Source organism: Ochotona curzoniae, unplaced genomic scaffold, assembly GCF_017591425.1.
Source record: "Ochotona curzoniae isolate NIBS_2020 unplaced genomic scaffold, NIBS_Ocur_1.0 scaffold_1852, whole genome shotgun sequence".
Classification (NCBI taxonomy): Eukaryota; Metazoa; Chordata; class Mammalia; order Lagomorpha; family Ochotonidae; genus Ochotona; species Ochotona curzoniae.
Window position 1 is genome coordinate 10,147,809 of NW_024467087.1, and position 15,132 is coordinate 10,162,940.

General features: G+C 42.0%; 1 protein-coding gene across 5 annotated transcripts in view; it reads left to right on the plus strand.

Annotated features, from left to right (window-relative positions):
- The window catches only part of ARHGEF6 (Rac/Cdc42 guanine nucleotide exchange factor 6), a 103,906-nt gene that overhangs the window by 22,396 nt on the left and 66,378 nt on the right, over window positions 1-15,132 (plus strand). For 4 of the 5 annotated variants that reach the window (XM_040999424.1, XM_040999422.1, XM_040999426.1 and 1 more), the window contains exons 3-4: window positions 11,972-12,056; window positions 14,212-14,336. In XM_040999424.1, the coding sequence (XP_040855358.1) occupies window positions 11,972-12,056; window positions 14,212-14,336 (210 nt within the window). The remainder of the gene's footprint in view (window positions 1-11,971; window positions 12,057-14,211; window positions 14,337-15,132) is intronic. The other variant, XM_040999425.1, reaches the window with a different exon arrangement.

The following is a 15,132-nucleotide window of genomic DNA, read 5'->3' on the forward strand; positions in this document are numbered from 1 at the left end:
AAGTGTAAATATCAGGGGTCAGCACTGTGGCTCAACGGGCTAATCTTCCACCTTCAAATGTTGGAATCCCCTTTGGGTGTTGGTTCGTGTCCTAGCTGCTCCTCTTTCCATCCAGCTTCCTATTCTAGCAAAGCAGCAGAGGATGGCCCAAACCCATGGAACCCTATATCATCATGGGAGACTTGGAAAAAGCACCTGACTCCTGAAAACTAGCTTCAAATCAACTCAACGCTGGCTGTTGTGGCCGTTTAGGGAGTGAATCAGTGGAAAGATTATCTTTCTCTTTCTCTTTCTGTTTCTCTCTGTAAATCAGCCTTTCCAATAAAATAAATAAATCGAAGAAAGTATGAATATCACAGAAAGGCTTCATACACAAAGTAACAGCTTTGGGGCCATCCAAGGAAAGGCTGGGAACGACTTGTTAGCATGAAGCCAGCTTGAGAGGGAATTAAGTGTCAGCCTGAGGAGGGTGGACTTGATTTTGTAGGCAGGTATGGCCTGAGATGTGTTAAGGTTTTGCTGGAGGAAAATCCCATGGTTTGAGAAGCATGAGCGCTCATGGAAGGGCACTACTCATGCAGTCTCTGATACCAAGGCTCTTGAATCCTTACCTTGGCCTTTGCATGGCTTCCTCAGCACTAATTCCATTTAGAATAAGATGGGCTCAAGTGAGCTAATTAATTCCTGATTACTTCATTGACATCTGTTAGGCATTGATGCGATCAATACTTTTGCAAAAGTGACTCATGGATATATAAACAAGAATTGCTAGAAATTCTTTTTTCAAATGAATCGCTGCAGGTGATTGGTAAATATGGAAAGGCAATGACAATGACCGTCACAGTGTCCTTCCTACTTCGTTTAGCTGATATTAGAAGGACTTTGGGCATGTGACTTGTAGGCTTTCAAATTGTGTGTTGTGTCTCCTGGCTTCTGGTGAGTTACTTTGCTCTGTTTTACCATGACCTACGGTGCACTGTCTGCAACTAGGAACTGGCTTTAGGGAATGAGCTCAAACGAGTGTGGCTTGTAGAGTTTGTCTTGTATACTATTCTCAATAAAAGTGGAAAATGTAGCCTATTTTGGCAACACAGTAGAATACCACAGTTCTTACCTACTGTTTTTCTGGTGCTTTGTGATGGGGTTTAAGCCTGGGACTAGCTTGCAATTGTGGATGTTGCCCATAGTTGGCACATGACTCAAACATCCACAGTCATGGAGTATGGCTACTTTACAGTCACAGGGCTTACGTTCCCAAATGAGTACAGGTGTATTTCATTTTAGACAATACGTGTTTCCTGGGAAGTTACATGGAGATTGATTTTCTCCCTTCCTTAAATGGTGTTTAATTTTTAGTCAATTGTACTTTCAGCAATGGTGTTTAATTATGACTGATTACCTTTTGGTGAGAGAACCTAAGCTTTCATTAATTAATCAAAATCTATTGAGCACCGACATGCGACAGGTACCCTTTCTAGACAATGAGGACAGAGAAGGGAAAATGTTAAACTGGTTTTGTGTCTTATATTATTGGTTTAATTTACATTCAAGCCTCTCTGACAGTACATCCTGTAGCTAAACAAGTGAGTGTTTATCCAGTGTCTCGTATATGTTCAATGTTGGATCAGGGTGGTTGGGGAATCTGAAATGCAATGGGCCTCTCTTCTAATTGGAAATGCAGGACTGATCTTAATGCCCACAGAATAAATTAAGGCTGGTGGGCCATCAACAGCTTCAGGTGCAGCATCAACACATACTGTGAGGCTAGCAATATTCAGAAGGCAGGGAAGTGAGGTGGGTCAGCAGGAGACCTCCTGGACAGCAACAGGTGAAACCACCAGGGACACTGCTACTTAAGAGTTTAGAACTACCTGCGGCAGCCTTGTTCTCCCTCATTTTTGGATAGGGATCTTTAGCCACCATCTCTCTAATGCATGGAATTTGTAGTGGAGCAGTTGCTTCTGTTGGGCTCTAGGGTTACAACCCCGAATCATTGGAAGTTCCTAGGAGAGCACTGGATGCAGGAGTGCTGTCTTTACAAGGAAGGCTGCTCCCTAACTGCCTGGCCTGTGAAACAGATGGCAAGGAGCTGGTGACTCTGCTGACATAGCTGATGGTGTTCACACTCTTCATGACATTTGCCTTAATTCTCTGATCATGGAATAATCCAAAATAAAAGACACTCTGAGTGTCTAAGGTATTTGCTTATCTTTTATTAAGAAAAGACAGGGAAAATGCTTAAAAGAGATTAGGTATTCATTTGGGAACGTACGTTTGGGAACTCTTCAAATATACAAGTGCTTGAAACGTTTGTGACTTTACTGTTGATGCAGAAAAACTTTTCTCACAAAGATAAAATTCTACGCGGTAATGACGTTTCTTGCTTGGTCCACAACAGCCTGCTGTTAATTTAATGCGGCTGAACTACAGAACTCACAGAGATTAAGTGGCAGGTATGCTGCTGTATCGCTGGAAAAAAAAATGTGTTCTGCATTCCAAGCTGGAACACAGTTCATGTCTCTGAAAGGGGAGGGCACCTCAGGTCTGGCACAGAAATGTTTCAGCAGCTGGGGCATTGCTTGCTCCACCCCTACCCCCTCAGAACTGGCAGCTGCTGTGACTCCTGCAACGGCCCTGGCAGCAGCAGCACAGGCAGAGGGCTGGGGAGCCCCGGTGGCTGGTTGGCTGGGAGGCAGCTGGTCCCAGGCCTCCAGCTTTCTGTCCTTGGCTTGACAAGTGATATTTATGAGATAAATGTCTTCTTTCCTGTCTTTTCACTACTACTCTTTTTTTTTTCTTCAAAGATCTATTTATTTATTCTTATTGGAAAGATGGATATACAGAAAGGAGGAGAGACAGAGAGGAAGAGCTTCTGTTTAATGGTTCACTCCCCAAGCGGTTGCAATGGCTACAGCTGAGCCAATCCAAAGCCAGGAGTCAGGAGCTTCTTCCAGGTCTCCCACGTGAGTGCAGGGTCCCAAAGCTTTGGGCCTTCCTTGACTGCCCTCCCAGGCCACAAGCAGAGAGCTGGATAAGAAGCGGGGCCACTGAGATTAGAATGGGCACCCATATATATGGGATCCTGGTGTGTGCAATGTGAGGACTTCAGCCACTAGGCTACCACACCAGGCTCTGTTCCTGCTCTTTGAAGAGATTATCCAAAACTAGTTGTCCTGTCTTTTTCATCTGGTGACAGTCCTCATAGGATGTCAATAGCATTGTTCTCCTTTTTGCTGAACACGCAATATTTAGCTAAAGGTAAATCTCTGTGGCAGAGAAAGTGTTTTTCTCCATCAAATTAGTGATAACGGGGAAAAACGAAGTCATACGTGGGATGCAGAGATACTAAGGAGACCCTCAGGAAGTAGATTTGATGGCTTTGAAATGAGCAAACAGTGAGGGATCCAGCTCTTGGCTCCTGTCACAGGAGATCTATGTAACTGAACTCCCTGGTTCTGGATTCCGCAAGGTTCAAGTCAGCTAGGGGCCTGTATTAGTTATGTGAGGTAACTATGTAGAAACCCAGGGAGATAGAAGAACCTATTTAACCCTTTACATAATCATGCGGTGGCAGAAACAAAGTCAGAATTCGTAACACGTCATTTTTAGATGACATTTGGAGAAATCAACATATAAACGGATGGTGATTGTCTTAGGCTGCAATACTCTATTCCACTTACTGTCCTTCTTCAGTACCCGACGCATTCCCAAGCATTATTTGAGTTATATGTAGATTTCTGTATTGAGAGAGGATCACAAAGTGTGAGTACTTAGTCCTCTTAGCATTTTTTAAGGTCAAAATTAAGAAATTGGCATTTTGGTGTATGTGCTAGTTCCTGATGAGCTTGGAGAGGGAAGAGTTCGTTCCCAAGAAGTCCAAGAGTTGATACCCACACTCTGGTGCCAGGGGCCTGCCAAGATGATCCCATCTGGGCATCCCTATTTTTGTGATGAACTACAAAGCTCTTGCTAAGCTATTTTGCTCAAAGTGATTTCTTTCCAGATAGGAAGTGAAGTCCCAGCAAAGCGACATTCCCTTCATAAGGTCCCCACAACTACTTTCTTGGCAAAGGTAAAACTGGGCCTGGAGTCAGGGTCTTCAGCCCCCACACTAGCACTCTTTTAATACATTGCATATTGTTACAGGCACAAATCAGATCTTGTTCCCCAAATTGATGGACTACAGAGAAAGGAAGAAAGTAAGACTGCAATAGAAAGAAGGGTTTGTTGTCTTTAGCTTGCTCCACATCAAAGAACAACAATGAACAGGCCCGGCGCGGTAGCCTAGTGGCTAAAGTCCTCGCCTTGAACGCACTGGGATCCCATATGGATGCCGGTTGTAGTCCCAGCAGCTCCACTTCCCATCCAGCTCCCTGCTTGTGGCCTGGGAAAGCAGTTGAGGACAGCTCAAAGCTTTGGGACCCTGCACCTGTGTGGCAGATCCGGAAGAAGCTCCTGGATCCTGGTTTTGGATTGGCTCAGCTGTGGCTGTTGTGGCCACTTGGGGAGTGAACTAGCAGAACGAAGAACATTTGCTCTGTCTCTCCTTCATCTCTGTAAATCTGCCTTTCCAATAACCCCCCCCCCCAAAAAAAAACAGCCCTCTTCACTGGACGGGATCTTTTACGCTCTGGTGTCTTTAAACAAACAAACAGAAAGGAAGAACAATTACTATTTTAAATCAGTCGGGGTAAAAATGTCACCAACTGAATTTGAGTCAGTAGTATGCCAGTGGGTAATGAGTCCAATTTAGGAGCTAAGAGCATTATTTGTTGCTGACTTTGTGACTGTTTTTAGTAGGAGCTGTGTGGAGGCATCACAGTTTGCATTCACAGAGCCAGAAGCACTGCCGCCCAGTGAAATATGACTAAGCAGCTCGGATTTGCTTGCTCTGTTGCACTATGTAATGACATTTCTTCCAAAGTTCAGGGGCTAACAGAAGCAGTGTGCTCAGCTGTGAGAATTAGAGCATCTGGTTCAAGATGGACTACATCAACATAAGAGTTACAGCAACAGGAGCAATGAGAACAGAAGCAGAGTGTTCCAAAAATATTTGGAACCTTTTTGTTTTAAGCAGACTTGAAACATAAGCGACGTGTCCTTGTGGTGCCACTGAATCACTGGGCTTTTCAGTTGATTGGTTGTTTAACAGTGGAGTCATGGAGCCTATTGTGTCTGGGCTGTTGTGACTGGTAAACTCAGGTGGTTAGAGCATTATGCTATTGATGTCTGGGACTAAATGTCATTGCACGCAGCCCAGATGGTTCAGTTTGTCCCTAAAGCCTTGGGCTGAACCCCGACCCCACCAGGACTTCACAGTATGGGCTGTGTAGTTTCCACAGTCTAAGCAAATGTAACCAAATGCCTGCTGGCTCAGGGATGCCCCTGGAAATAAGGATAGCACTGGGATTAGGCAAGATCCCTGTGGAGACAGTTTTGTCACATGGAGATTTTCTTTGCCACAGTTGCTGAATTAGTCATTTAAGAGGTTCTAGCAAATTCTGTGCAGATGGTACAGATGCTACTTGTATTGACAGCAGCAAAACAATTTTTATCTGCAAACTCACAAATGCTTTTCCATTTGTTTTCTGTCTCTTGCAAACATAAAATTTGCGTGCAGGGCTACAATGCTCCCCAGAGTATTTTCTTGTGTGGTTTTTATTGGTTATGTCACTCCTTTTCTTGGCTACTAACCACTCTGAATCTTTATTTACTCGTCTGTGAAATGGATGAAGCAATTGTACCTACATCACAAGCTCGCTGTGAGAATCAAATCTAATAAAATTACATCTCAGTCCATTCAGACTGTCATAACAATATACAATAAACAGGGTATCTTAGGAACAACAGAAATATGTTTGGAGGCTCAGAAGTCCAAGACTAGGGTGCTAGTGCTGTCCAGGTGATGGCCTGCTTACAAGGTCTGCTCATGGTGGAAGGGGTGAGACAGCTCTTTGGGGCCCCAGATACAAGGGCATCAATCCTATTTATAAAGGCTCCAGCTTCTGGGTAATAGCCACCTCAATTCTCTACCTGAAAATACTATTAGATTCCAACCTGTGAGTAGGTGGGTCATGAATATTCAGACTGCAGCCATATATCTCGGACCATAGCCATAAATATCTAAGCATGGTTCCAGGTGCACAGTGGAAGCTCAGTAAATCAGTAACTGATAGCCATACAAGGGGTGGGCGAATGGAACAAGCCATTGGGGGAATTTCTTCTCATTTTCTTCTTTGCTTTTGTGAGTTTAAGAAAAATGTCATAACACAACATTTTAGATGCTGAAACTGAGAGTCGCTCCAAAAGAAGCTATTGGTAAATCCATAAAAGCAGTGAATTCTCTGTAGTTGATACTGGCAGATCCTCAACAGTTCAGAATTAACACCTGGTGTTTGGTAGAAGGAAAATATTTTTTTTCCTGTCTTTGTGGATACCCAGAAAGGAAAAATGTGGAAAAACATTTAAAAATTAAATGTCATGTCTCATTTACTGATGTTGAATTTGACCTTAGGTTCTCTATATGTAAATATGTAAATAGCAGGTGCTATGGTATAGCATGTTACACTGCTCCCTTCAGTGCCAGCATCCCAAGTGGGCACTGGTTTGAGACCTTGTTGTTCCAGTTCCGATCAGCTGTCTGATAGTACGTCTAGGAAATCAGCAGAGGATGGCCCAAGTGCTTGGGCCCCTGCACTGTGGTAGGAGACCTGAAGAAACTCCTTGTTCTTGACTTCAGGCTGGCCCAGGAGTTTCTTCTCTCTCTCTCTCTCTGTAATTCTGCATTTCAGATAAATAAAAACAAATCTTTACAAATATTTAATGAAGGTGAAGTCTAATACTGTCCCTCCCGTGGCTAGCCCAGAGCAGAGTAGATGTTTTTGATGTTGCTGTTAAATGTGAGCCTTGTTTCATCTGATTGCAGCAGTAGTACCTGGAAACCATCTAGCGGTAGTCTCAGCAGCAGTCCCCCCCCCCCCCCCCGCCCTTCTGTGTCACAGTAGTGGTATGATGAATGGAGAGAGGGAATCCCGAGGTTCATCTGACCTTCACAGATCCAACGGGAACTAGCCAGATTATTTCTGGACCAAAATAAGTATAAAGATCATTCAGCTATTCTGGGACTGGCTCACAAACTGAAGGCACTCCACAGGCTAGTGAACCTTGCACACAGTACTGAAAGATGGATATCATAATGACTAGCATGATATGACTTTCATGTTGAAACCTTTATGTGAAGACCACTTGAATAAATAGAAGAGAGGAGCGCAAGGCTTCAATCGTAATGCTGAGGGGGGAGAAATACAGCTTGCCCTGAATGGCTCAGTGCACTTTGTCTGCATGTATTGAAATGACACACAGTAGCCCAGAACTATGTAGAATTATTGCTAAGCTATATATATATATATGTATATATACATATATACACATATATAATATTATAATAATCGTATAATGATTATAATATATAAATATATATATATATTTATTTAGAGATTTTTTTCATTGGAAAGGTAGATTTATAGAGAGAAGGAGAGACAGAAAGTTCTTCCATCTGCTGGTTCACTCCCCAAGTGGCCGCAAAGGCCAGAGCTGAACTGATCTGAAGCCAGGAGCCAGAAGTCTCTTCTGGCTCTCCCATGCGGGTACAGGGTCCCAAGGCTTTGGGCTGTTGTTAACTGCTTTCTCAGGCCATAAGCAGGGAGCTGGATGGGAAGTGGAGCTGCCAGGATACCAACAAACACCCATATGGGATCCCGGTGCATGCAAGGCAAGGGTTTTAGCCGCTAGGCTACTCCCCTGGGCCCTTAGCAAAAAGTTTTTAAGATGCACTTTATTTGGAAAGCACAGTTACACAGAGAGAGAATGACAGGGAGGGTGGAAGGGAGGGAGCGAGAGAGAGAGAGAAAGGCATATCTTCCATCTACTGGTGCACCTCCCACATGGCTGCAATGGCCACGACTGAGTCAGACCAAACTCAGGAGCCAGAAGCTTCATTCTGGTCTTCCACATGGGTGCAGGGCCTTGGATCATCTTCCGATGCTTTCTTGCATGTATTAGTAGAGAACTGGAACAAAAGGGGAACAACCAGGAGTATGCCAGTGCTACACGCGCCAAGCTCGCCCACTATGACATAGTACCAGCCCTTTAGGCAAAAAATTTGAAAACATTACATGAAGCATGTATGTGCAAGTTTAAATCAGCTTTTATACAGTTTAGATGCTTTGCAGAAAGAAAGAATTAGTTCTCCAGTGTGAATATGGAAAGGAGTGTGGTTAGTCCTAAGCAGATGACCCTTACTGTAATTTATTTTACTGCTTTTAAAATTATTTATTTATCTGAAAAAGAGAAGGAGGGGGACACAATACACACACACACACACACACACACACACACACACACACACACACACACACACACATCTTTTCCATCTCCTGGTTCGCTCCTCAGATGCCTGCAAAAAAAAAAAAAAAAAACAGGGGTAGGCCAGGACAAACTATAACTCTGTTTTGATTTCCTATGTGGGTGACAGGAATTGAAGTGCATGTGCCATCTTTTGCCACCTTCTGGGTGCATCGACAGGAAGCAGGATGAGAAGCAGAGCAGCCAGGCTAGATCCCAGGCTGCACGATATGGGATATGGGCATCCAAGCAGTGGCTTAACAACCTGTAACACAACACAGGTTTTTATTGTTTTTTTTTTTTTCATGTTCTTTTGTTACCCGCTCCACATTTGGAGATTTTCCGTTGCTCTTTGCAAGTTGGGCATCAGTGCCGTTAGTCTTTCTTCACATCATCACCTGTAAATGTGGTCTCACACTTCACATTTCCACCAAGCTATAAATGAGTGATAATGACTGAAGGTGTTTCACTCGCTACAAGTAATGCTTCTATTTTCTTGGGGAATCAATCTCAAGTGCATTGAAGAAGGATTTGGTTTTTTTTTTTACTTTTGATTTCATATTTATATCATATAGCATCTTAGTGGAAGTAAAACATATCATGGAAAGATGGATGTCATTGAAGAAGGATTTCTAGTGGAAATTTCAATATCACTCAATTTGTATCCTGAGAAGGGGTAACATACATATAGAAAGTGTTTGTACTTACATCTGATCTTCCAACTGCCCTGAAATCATAATCTTGCTGCATTACCTTTGCTGCTCGTCCCTGTGGGCCACTTTCACCTTCTTTCTGTGTGGTCTTTAGTGCTAGGGAATAGACTTGCATCAAGATCAGCAATGTCTGTCAATAAATTTGACTCTGTTGGAGTTTTCTGAAAAATAAAATGTATACAATCCAGGAAGCTTGTCTCAAGCAGGTGCCATGACTTGCTGATACACGTTTCATTTTCTTATCCGTTTGTCTTCAAATTTGGTCAAGTACTAGTACAAATGAAAAATGCCAGTGTTGCCGTGTGTAGCAAGTTCATTCACCTGAGTAAGGAACAACTAAAGCAAAAGGAAAAGTTTCTTTCCAATCACAGCTTTTACTCTTACACACTATTGTGTTAGTGTTTACTTCTGCACACACACCTAATATGAATGTCCATTATGCACACACGTATTGACACTTCCATTAGGGAGTATGGGCTTTTTGCTTTGCCATAGTTATCATTAATACTTCCTGTAATTTTATTAGTTCTAAGGAGCATTCAGTCAGTTTAGAATACCCTGGGATCCTAGATATTCTCTCTAGTCTCTTGTCTTTTGTTCACCCATGCTTTGACAAATTAAAACCGAACTCCTGTCAACATATTCCTGGAAAACTTTGAATTTTGTGTATTAGCGTCTCTTAAGTGCAATTAGGCTTTTCAGTCACCTTTAACTTTTAATGCAAACATTTATTGATTAAATGGTTGAATTGTAAACACTAGAATAGGCACATTTATCTAGGTTTCCAATTGTGTGAAACTATGTTAATCCCCCAAACTTGAAAAAAGTGCATATCATGTCTTTTCATTCTGGTAACAGATCTTAGGTCTTCAACAATATGTAGAAAAATGAGGTAAAAACTTGTCTTGATGTGGCTCCCAGAAAGCATGCATATTAAAAATGGAACAAATGTCTCTAATAGGAAGACATACCCTTCAAAATCTTAGGCCCATTACCAATCATCACCACATTTGGGAAAACAAATGATGCAATCTGTTCTCTTCAAGAGACTCTCTAGCTATCCTGGAATGAAAGATTTTTAGAAGGGCCATTTCCATCCAGAAAGTGGGCATCTGGTTACCCACCGTTATGTTTGAGGATGCTTCAAATGTTGTGAAAAATGGAACTGAAAGTAAAAATTTATTTGGGTAAAAAATAATGTTGAAATACATGCAGTTTCATAGCATGTATTTCCTATGTATTGTGAAAAAAAATTTAAAGACTTATTTATTTGAAAGGTAGAGATGGAGGAGAGAGAGAGAGAGAAAGAGAGAGAGAGAGAGAGAGATCTTTCACCTGCTGATTTACTCTACGAATCACCACAATGGCAGCGTCTGGGCCAGGCCAATGCCAGGAGCTTGGAATTTTATCTACGTCTCTCACATGAGTGGCCAGCTTCCACTGCTTTTCCATGTGCATTATCAGGGAGCTGGATTAGAATCAGAGCAGTAGGACTTGAGCTAACACTTTGGTAAGGGATGTGATCTACCATATTACCCAACTATCCCACTTCTGGGAATGTATGTGAAGGAAGTGAAACCTGCACACGAGAAAGTGACCTACATCCCTATATTTATAGCAGCACAATCCACAATGAAAAAGACATGGAAACAGTCCAGAGACCTGTTGAAAGAGAAATGAATAAAGAAGCTATGGTACATCTACTCCATGCAATATTACTCAACTATTAAAAAGAAAAGAATTCTACCATTTTCAATAAAATGGTCCCAACCGGAGACCATTATGCTCAGTGAAATAAGCCGATTCAGAAAGAACACATATCATATGTTCTCTCAGATATAAGGCAACATTCATGCAAAATACAAAACAAATAGATATACAGGGAAGTATGTATTTACATATATTCCCATGGATGAACTGTATAATGGAAACTAGCATACCAGGAAGTGAAGATACATTTCAGTATGTATCTCTAGTCTCAAATAAAAGGAGGACTCCCAATGAAACTGTTAAATATACACTGATAATATGGTACTAGATTTTTTTTTAAACCATTGCCTGTACCTACAATGCCATGACACAATTAAATAACAGAATGTGATATGGAATGTAGACATCTGAAATTGTAGATACCACTGTTGTGTCAGATGCCTGTCCCTTTACTTAATATTTATTGCTGAGAGTTAGGTAGCATCAGGAAAGCCAGAGGCCACATGCTAAAGAAATAAATCACCTAATCCCAGGATGAACCCTTAGAGGTGAGCAAGTAAAAATGAATGGAGAAGGACAAGGTCAAGCAACAAAGACTGGAACTGAGACATGGGGAGAGGAAAGGCAGACCTGCGCAGAATGTCTGGGCAACCTGGAGCTGGAGTCTCCAATTGTTGGGATCCAGTGGGCAACAGCACGGAGGAAGGGGAGCAGAAGGAAAGGTGAACAACTTAAAGATGAAAGTGTGTCAACAAGGCTCCACCTCCTTCCTTATGGGCTGTTGAGGACCTTCTGTGGGTTCCAGACATTAATTATAACCCTCGCACGGGAATTTCCTGTAATGGGGCTGGAAGCATTGATGTGTTCGGGTCAGACGAGTGAGTCTGAGTGTGCACTGTGCATTTCCTAGTGGGCACAACTTTGCAGCTCGGCTGTCATTTCCCACTGCTGCTTCGCTGACTCACCGATGGCCTGCTGCATGGCATTAGGCAGATTAGCTGCTGCTCTTGTTTCTCCCAATTGTACCATCTTGGCTTTTACATTTTTTTTTCTCTTGAGAGCTGAAGGAAGTGGTCTTTAGATACTTTAGCTTGTTGAACTGAATACTGACAGTGTCTCATGGCTTCCATTTCCCTTCCCCATAGGTATTTGATCCTGATGACCTTTATTCAGGGGTCAATTTCCCGAAGGTTCTGAGTACTCTTTTAGCTGTCAACAAAGCAACAGAAGGTAAGCAAGGCTTGTGATTTAGGAGCTCCAGGTGACATGTTTGGATTCACGTGTTTCTGCTAACCCCAGGAACCAAGTATGACCCGGATTGTTAAACTGACGCAAACCTCTGCTCCATAAACCTTACCAAGGGTCAAGTGTTTTATTTTTTCCTGGCTTAGAATTTAAGCATAACGACCACAGATGAAATCTTAATGCCTTCCACTGAATGGTTAGAACCAAAAACTATTTTATTGCAAACCTTGAGCATAATAAGACAAAAATTAAAAAAATACTTCTCTTTTTAAAAAAGTTTAGGAAAATATAATCATCACTTCTTTATACCAGCTTAGAGACATTTTGCCCATGCAAAGGAACCCCTTGAAAACCAGACCTTGGAAGTAAAAGCTGGGGTTCAAAGTGAGTGACAAGTGTGTTTATCTAAATGTTTAATACTTGGCACACCGGACAGATGATATAAATCCTACTAAATGTGAAGAAAAAGGTGATTAACTTAGTGTGTCACTTCACTCTTGTGATATTAGAAAGTAACAGGTCATGCAAAATGGAATTAAAAGATCAAATTATTTTGCTGCACAAAATTAAATGATCATTTTATAACACACACTTTCCATGCATCTTTAGAAGATATTCCTTATATAGTAGCTAACCTACAGCTGGGTGATAGCAATCATAGTTCAATCATAGCCCTAGATCTAGGCTGTCCTGAGAGTCACATGTGGTCAGATTAAACCTTTTTCAGTCCTTATTTCAGACAAGGAGAGTGAGGCCCACAGTTGTCCAACAGAAAGTAAATGGCTGAGCTGGAATTCAGACCCGCAGCTGCATGGCAGCAGAGGCCTTGTGCACAAACACGGTCTTGCTGCTCATACCGTTGTAGTGTTAGTAGGCTGTGTGCCCAGTGCTGCCAGGTGCTACAAAGGACGTGGAAGAGATGGTCCCTGCCCTTGAGAAAATGACTGTCTATTTAGGGACACTCAGCTTCCCCACGTGAAACGATTCAAAGAGAACAAGAGCAGACAATATAACCAAGTGCCAAGTAGGATGGAGAATCTAGGAAGCTATCAAGTAATTACAGTTTTAGTCAAAAGAGCTGTATATAATAGCAATACATGTAAAAATACTTCTCCAAAGTTGTTCTTTTGCTATTTGGGAAAAAATGCTTTTGAGTTGTTGCAAGGCGTATAGCAGAAAGTACAGCTAATTCAAGTAACTATATTTAACATACATGCCAACTATCCAGTTCTGGGCAAGGAAGATTGTGTAATTCTAACATTATGCCACACAAATTATATGTTCCTTTGCCAAACTCTCCTAGTAAGTTTTATAGTCTCTTCCCTTGCCATAGATATTTATAAAAATACGAGGGGGTGAAAGTTAAAACCCACAGCTTCAAGGAAATTACTTGGATACTGCACTTGTCGCCTAGGGAATGTTTGGGCTTTTAGACTTTTGCAGTTTATATCTTTTAAAAAATGAGTGGAGGGGAAATGAACTGTCATTTGAATCTGTCAAGAAGCCAGCTCCTCTCCTTTAGCATACTCGCAGCATACTGAAAACTTCCACCTCAGCTCCTCCCTTGATCATATTTCCTCCTGAGTTCCATTAAAAAAAAAATCAAAATCGCATCTGTCCCAGGCACACGTTCTTCACTTATTCTCCTTTCCCACCCCATCCAACTGTTCCCCACCCTGGGGAGATTTTACATTATATAGGTCACACATATTGTTTCATGTGAGTAAGAACACAGTGACGGAGTTATGGACCAAAAAACAAAGAGAGAAATTTAAAATATTTCAAAGTAATAAGAAGCCACAAACAGCTGTTTGGTACCCAATATAGTTCTGCCTGCGATAACAGGACAGCCTGTTGCAACTGGTTCAAGAGAGAAGAGTGGTAGGGAAATGGGTTAAGAGAAAATGTGGTTCTGTCGCTGTTTTTCATTCTACTGGAGAGCAATGGCCAGTAAGGTTAAGAAAAAAGAAGTTGTCTACCAAAATGGGAGGGGGAAGTGAAATTCCCATGGCATGTTTAGACTACTAGCAGAATTATAGCCAGGATGTTTTCGCTAAGGTCCCATGAAAGATGATGTAGTAGTGTAGATGTTTTTATGACGTGAGTGGTTCCTTGACCGTGTCTTTTCCTCTTTTCACAGATCAGCTATCAGAAAGACCATGTGGACGTTCCTCTTCTCTTAGTGCTGCTAATAGTTGTCAGGCGAACCCACAGGGAGCGGTTACCAGCACAGCTCCAGGGCTGCAGAGGCAGTCAAAGGCTGCGGTAAGTATAGCTTGCAATTCTCCCAGCCTGTTGGAAAATCTGTAAAATTAGCTGGATGTCCTGGTTGCATCTCTGTATGTGTGAGTTTGCCATCCCATTTATTTGGGGCATTGCTGAGAAAAGTAATTATAAACAGAACATCAAGTCAGGATGGCCCCATGGAACAACTCAAGGGCATGTTGTGGAGCCTAAAGTCAGAAAATCAGAGTTGAAGATTCAGTTCTGTCCCTTATTAGCCGGGCGAGCCACTTTAACTGAGAGCACTAATGCAAGTGGCAAGTCATTATGTCTAATCCCTAATGGCAGTTTACTGCTTCTTTCCCTACCTCTTGGTTTATTAGGAAAACTCAAGACTGTTTGGCAATCACTGTGACTAACATGTTTGTTTTTCTGTTTGCATTCCTATCGAGCAAAACTCAATTTTAAATATCAGCCTGTGATGAGCTTCTATATTGAGATCTCCCAGTTGTCCTTGCATTTGGTCTTACTGGATGCTGTTATTTAGGAGGAAATATCCCTTACTCTGCACTTTGGTGAAAACTTTAGTCTGCGAAAAGCCACCACTTATTGTGACATGGTGTGACCTATTACTTCCAGAGCACTTCAGAGTGGTTGAAATTTAAAGTCACAGATATCTTTGAGATGTTGATGAGTACTATGTATTCTTTCAAATAGTGTACAGAAGCCCATGTATGCAAAAGACCAATGTGTTGATCAGGTTTTCAAAGGAACCATGAACCTGCAACAGTTAAACCCAATTCAGACATGATAAGTTAAACCTTTTCCACTCAGATAG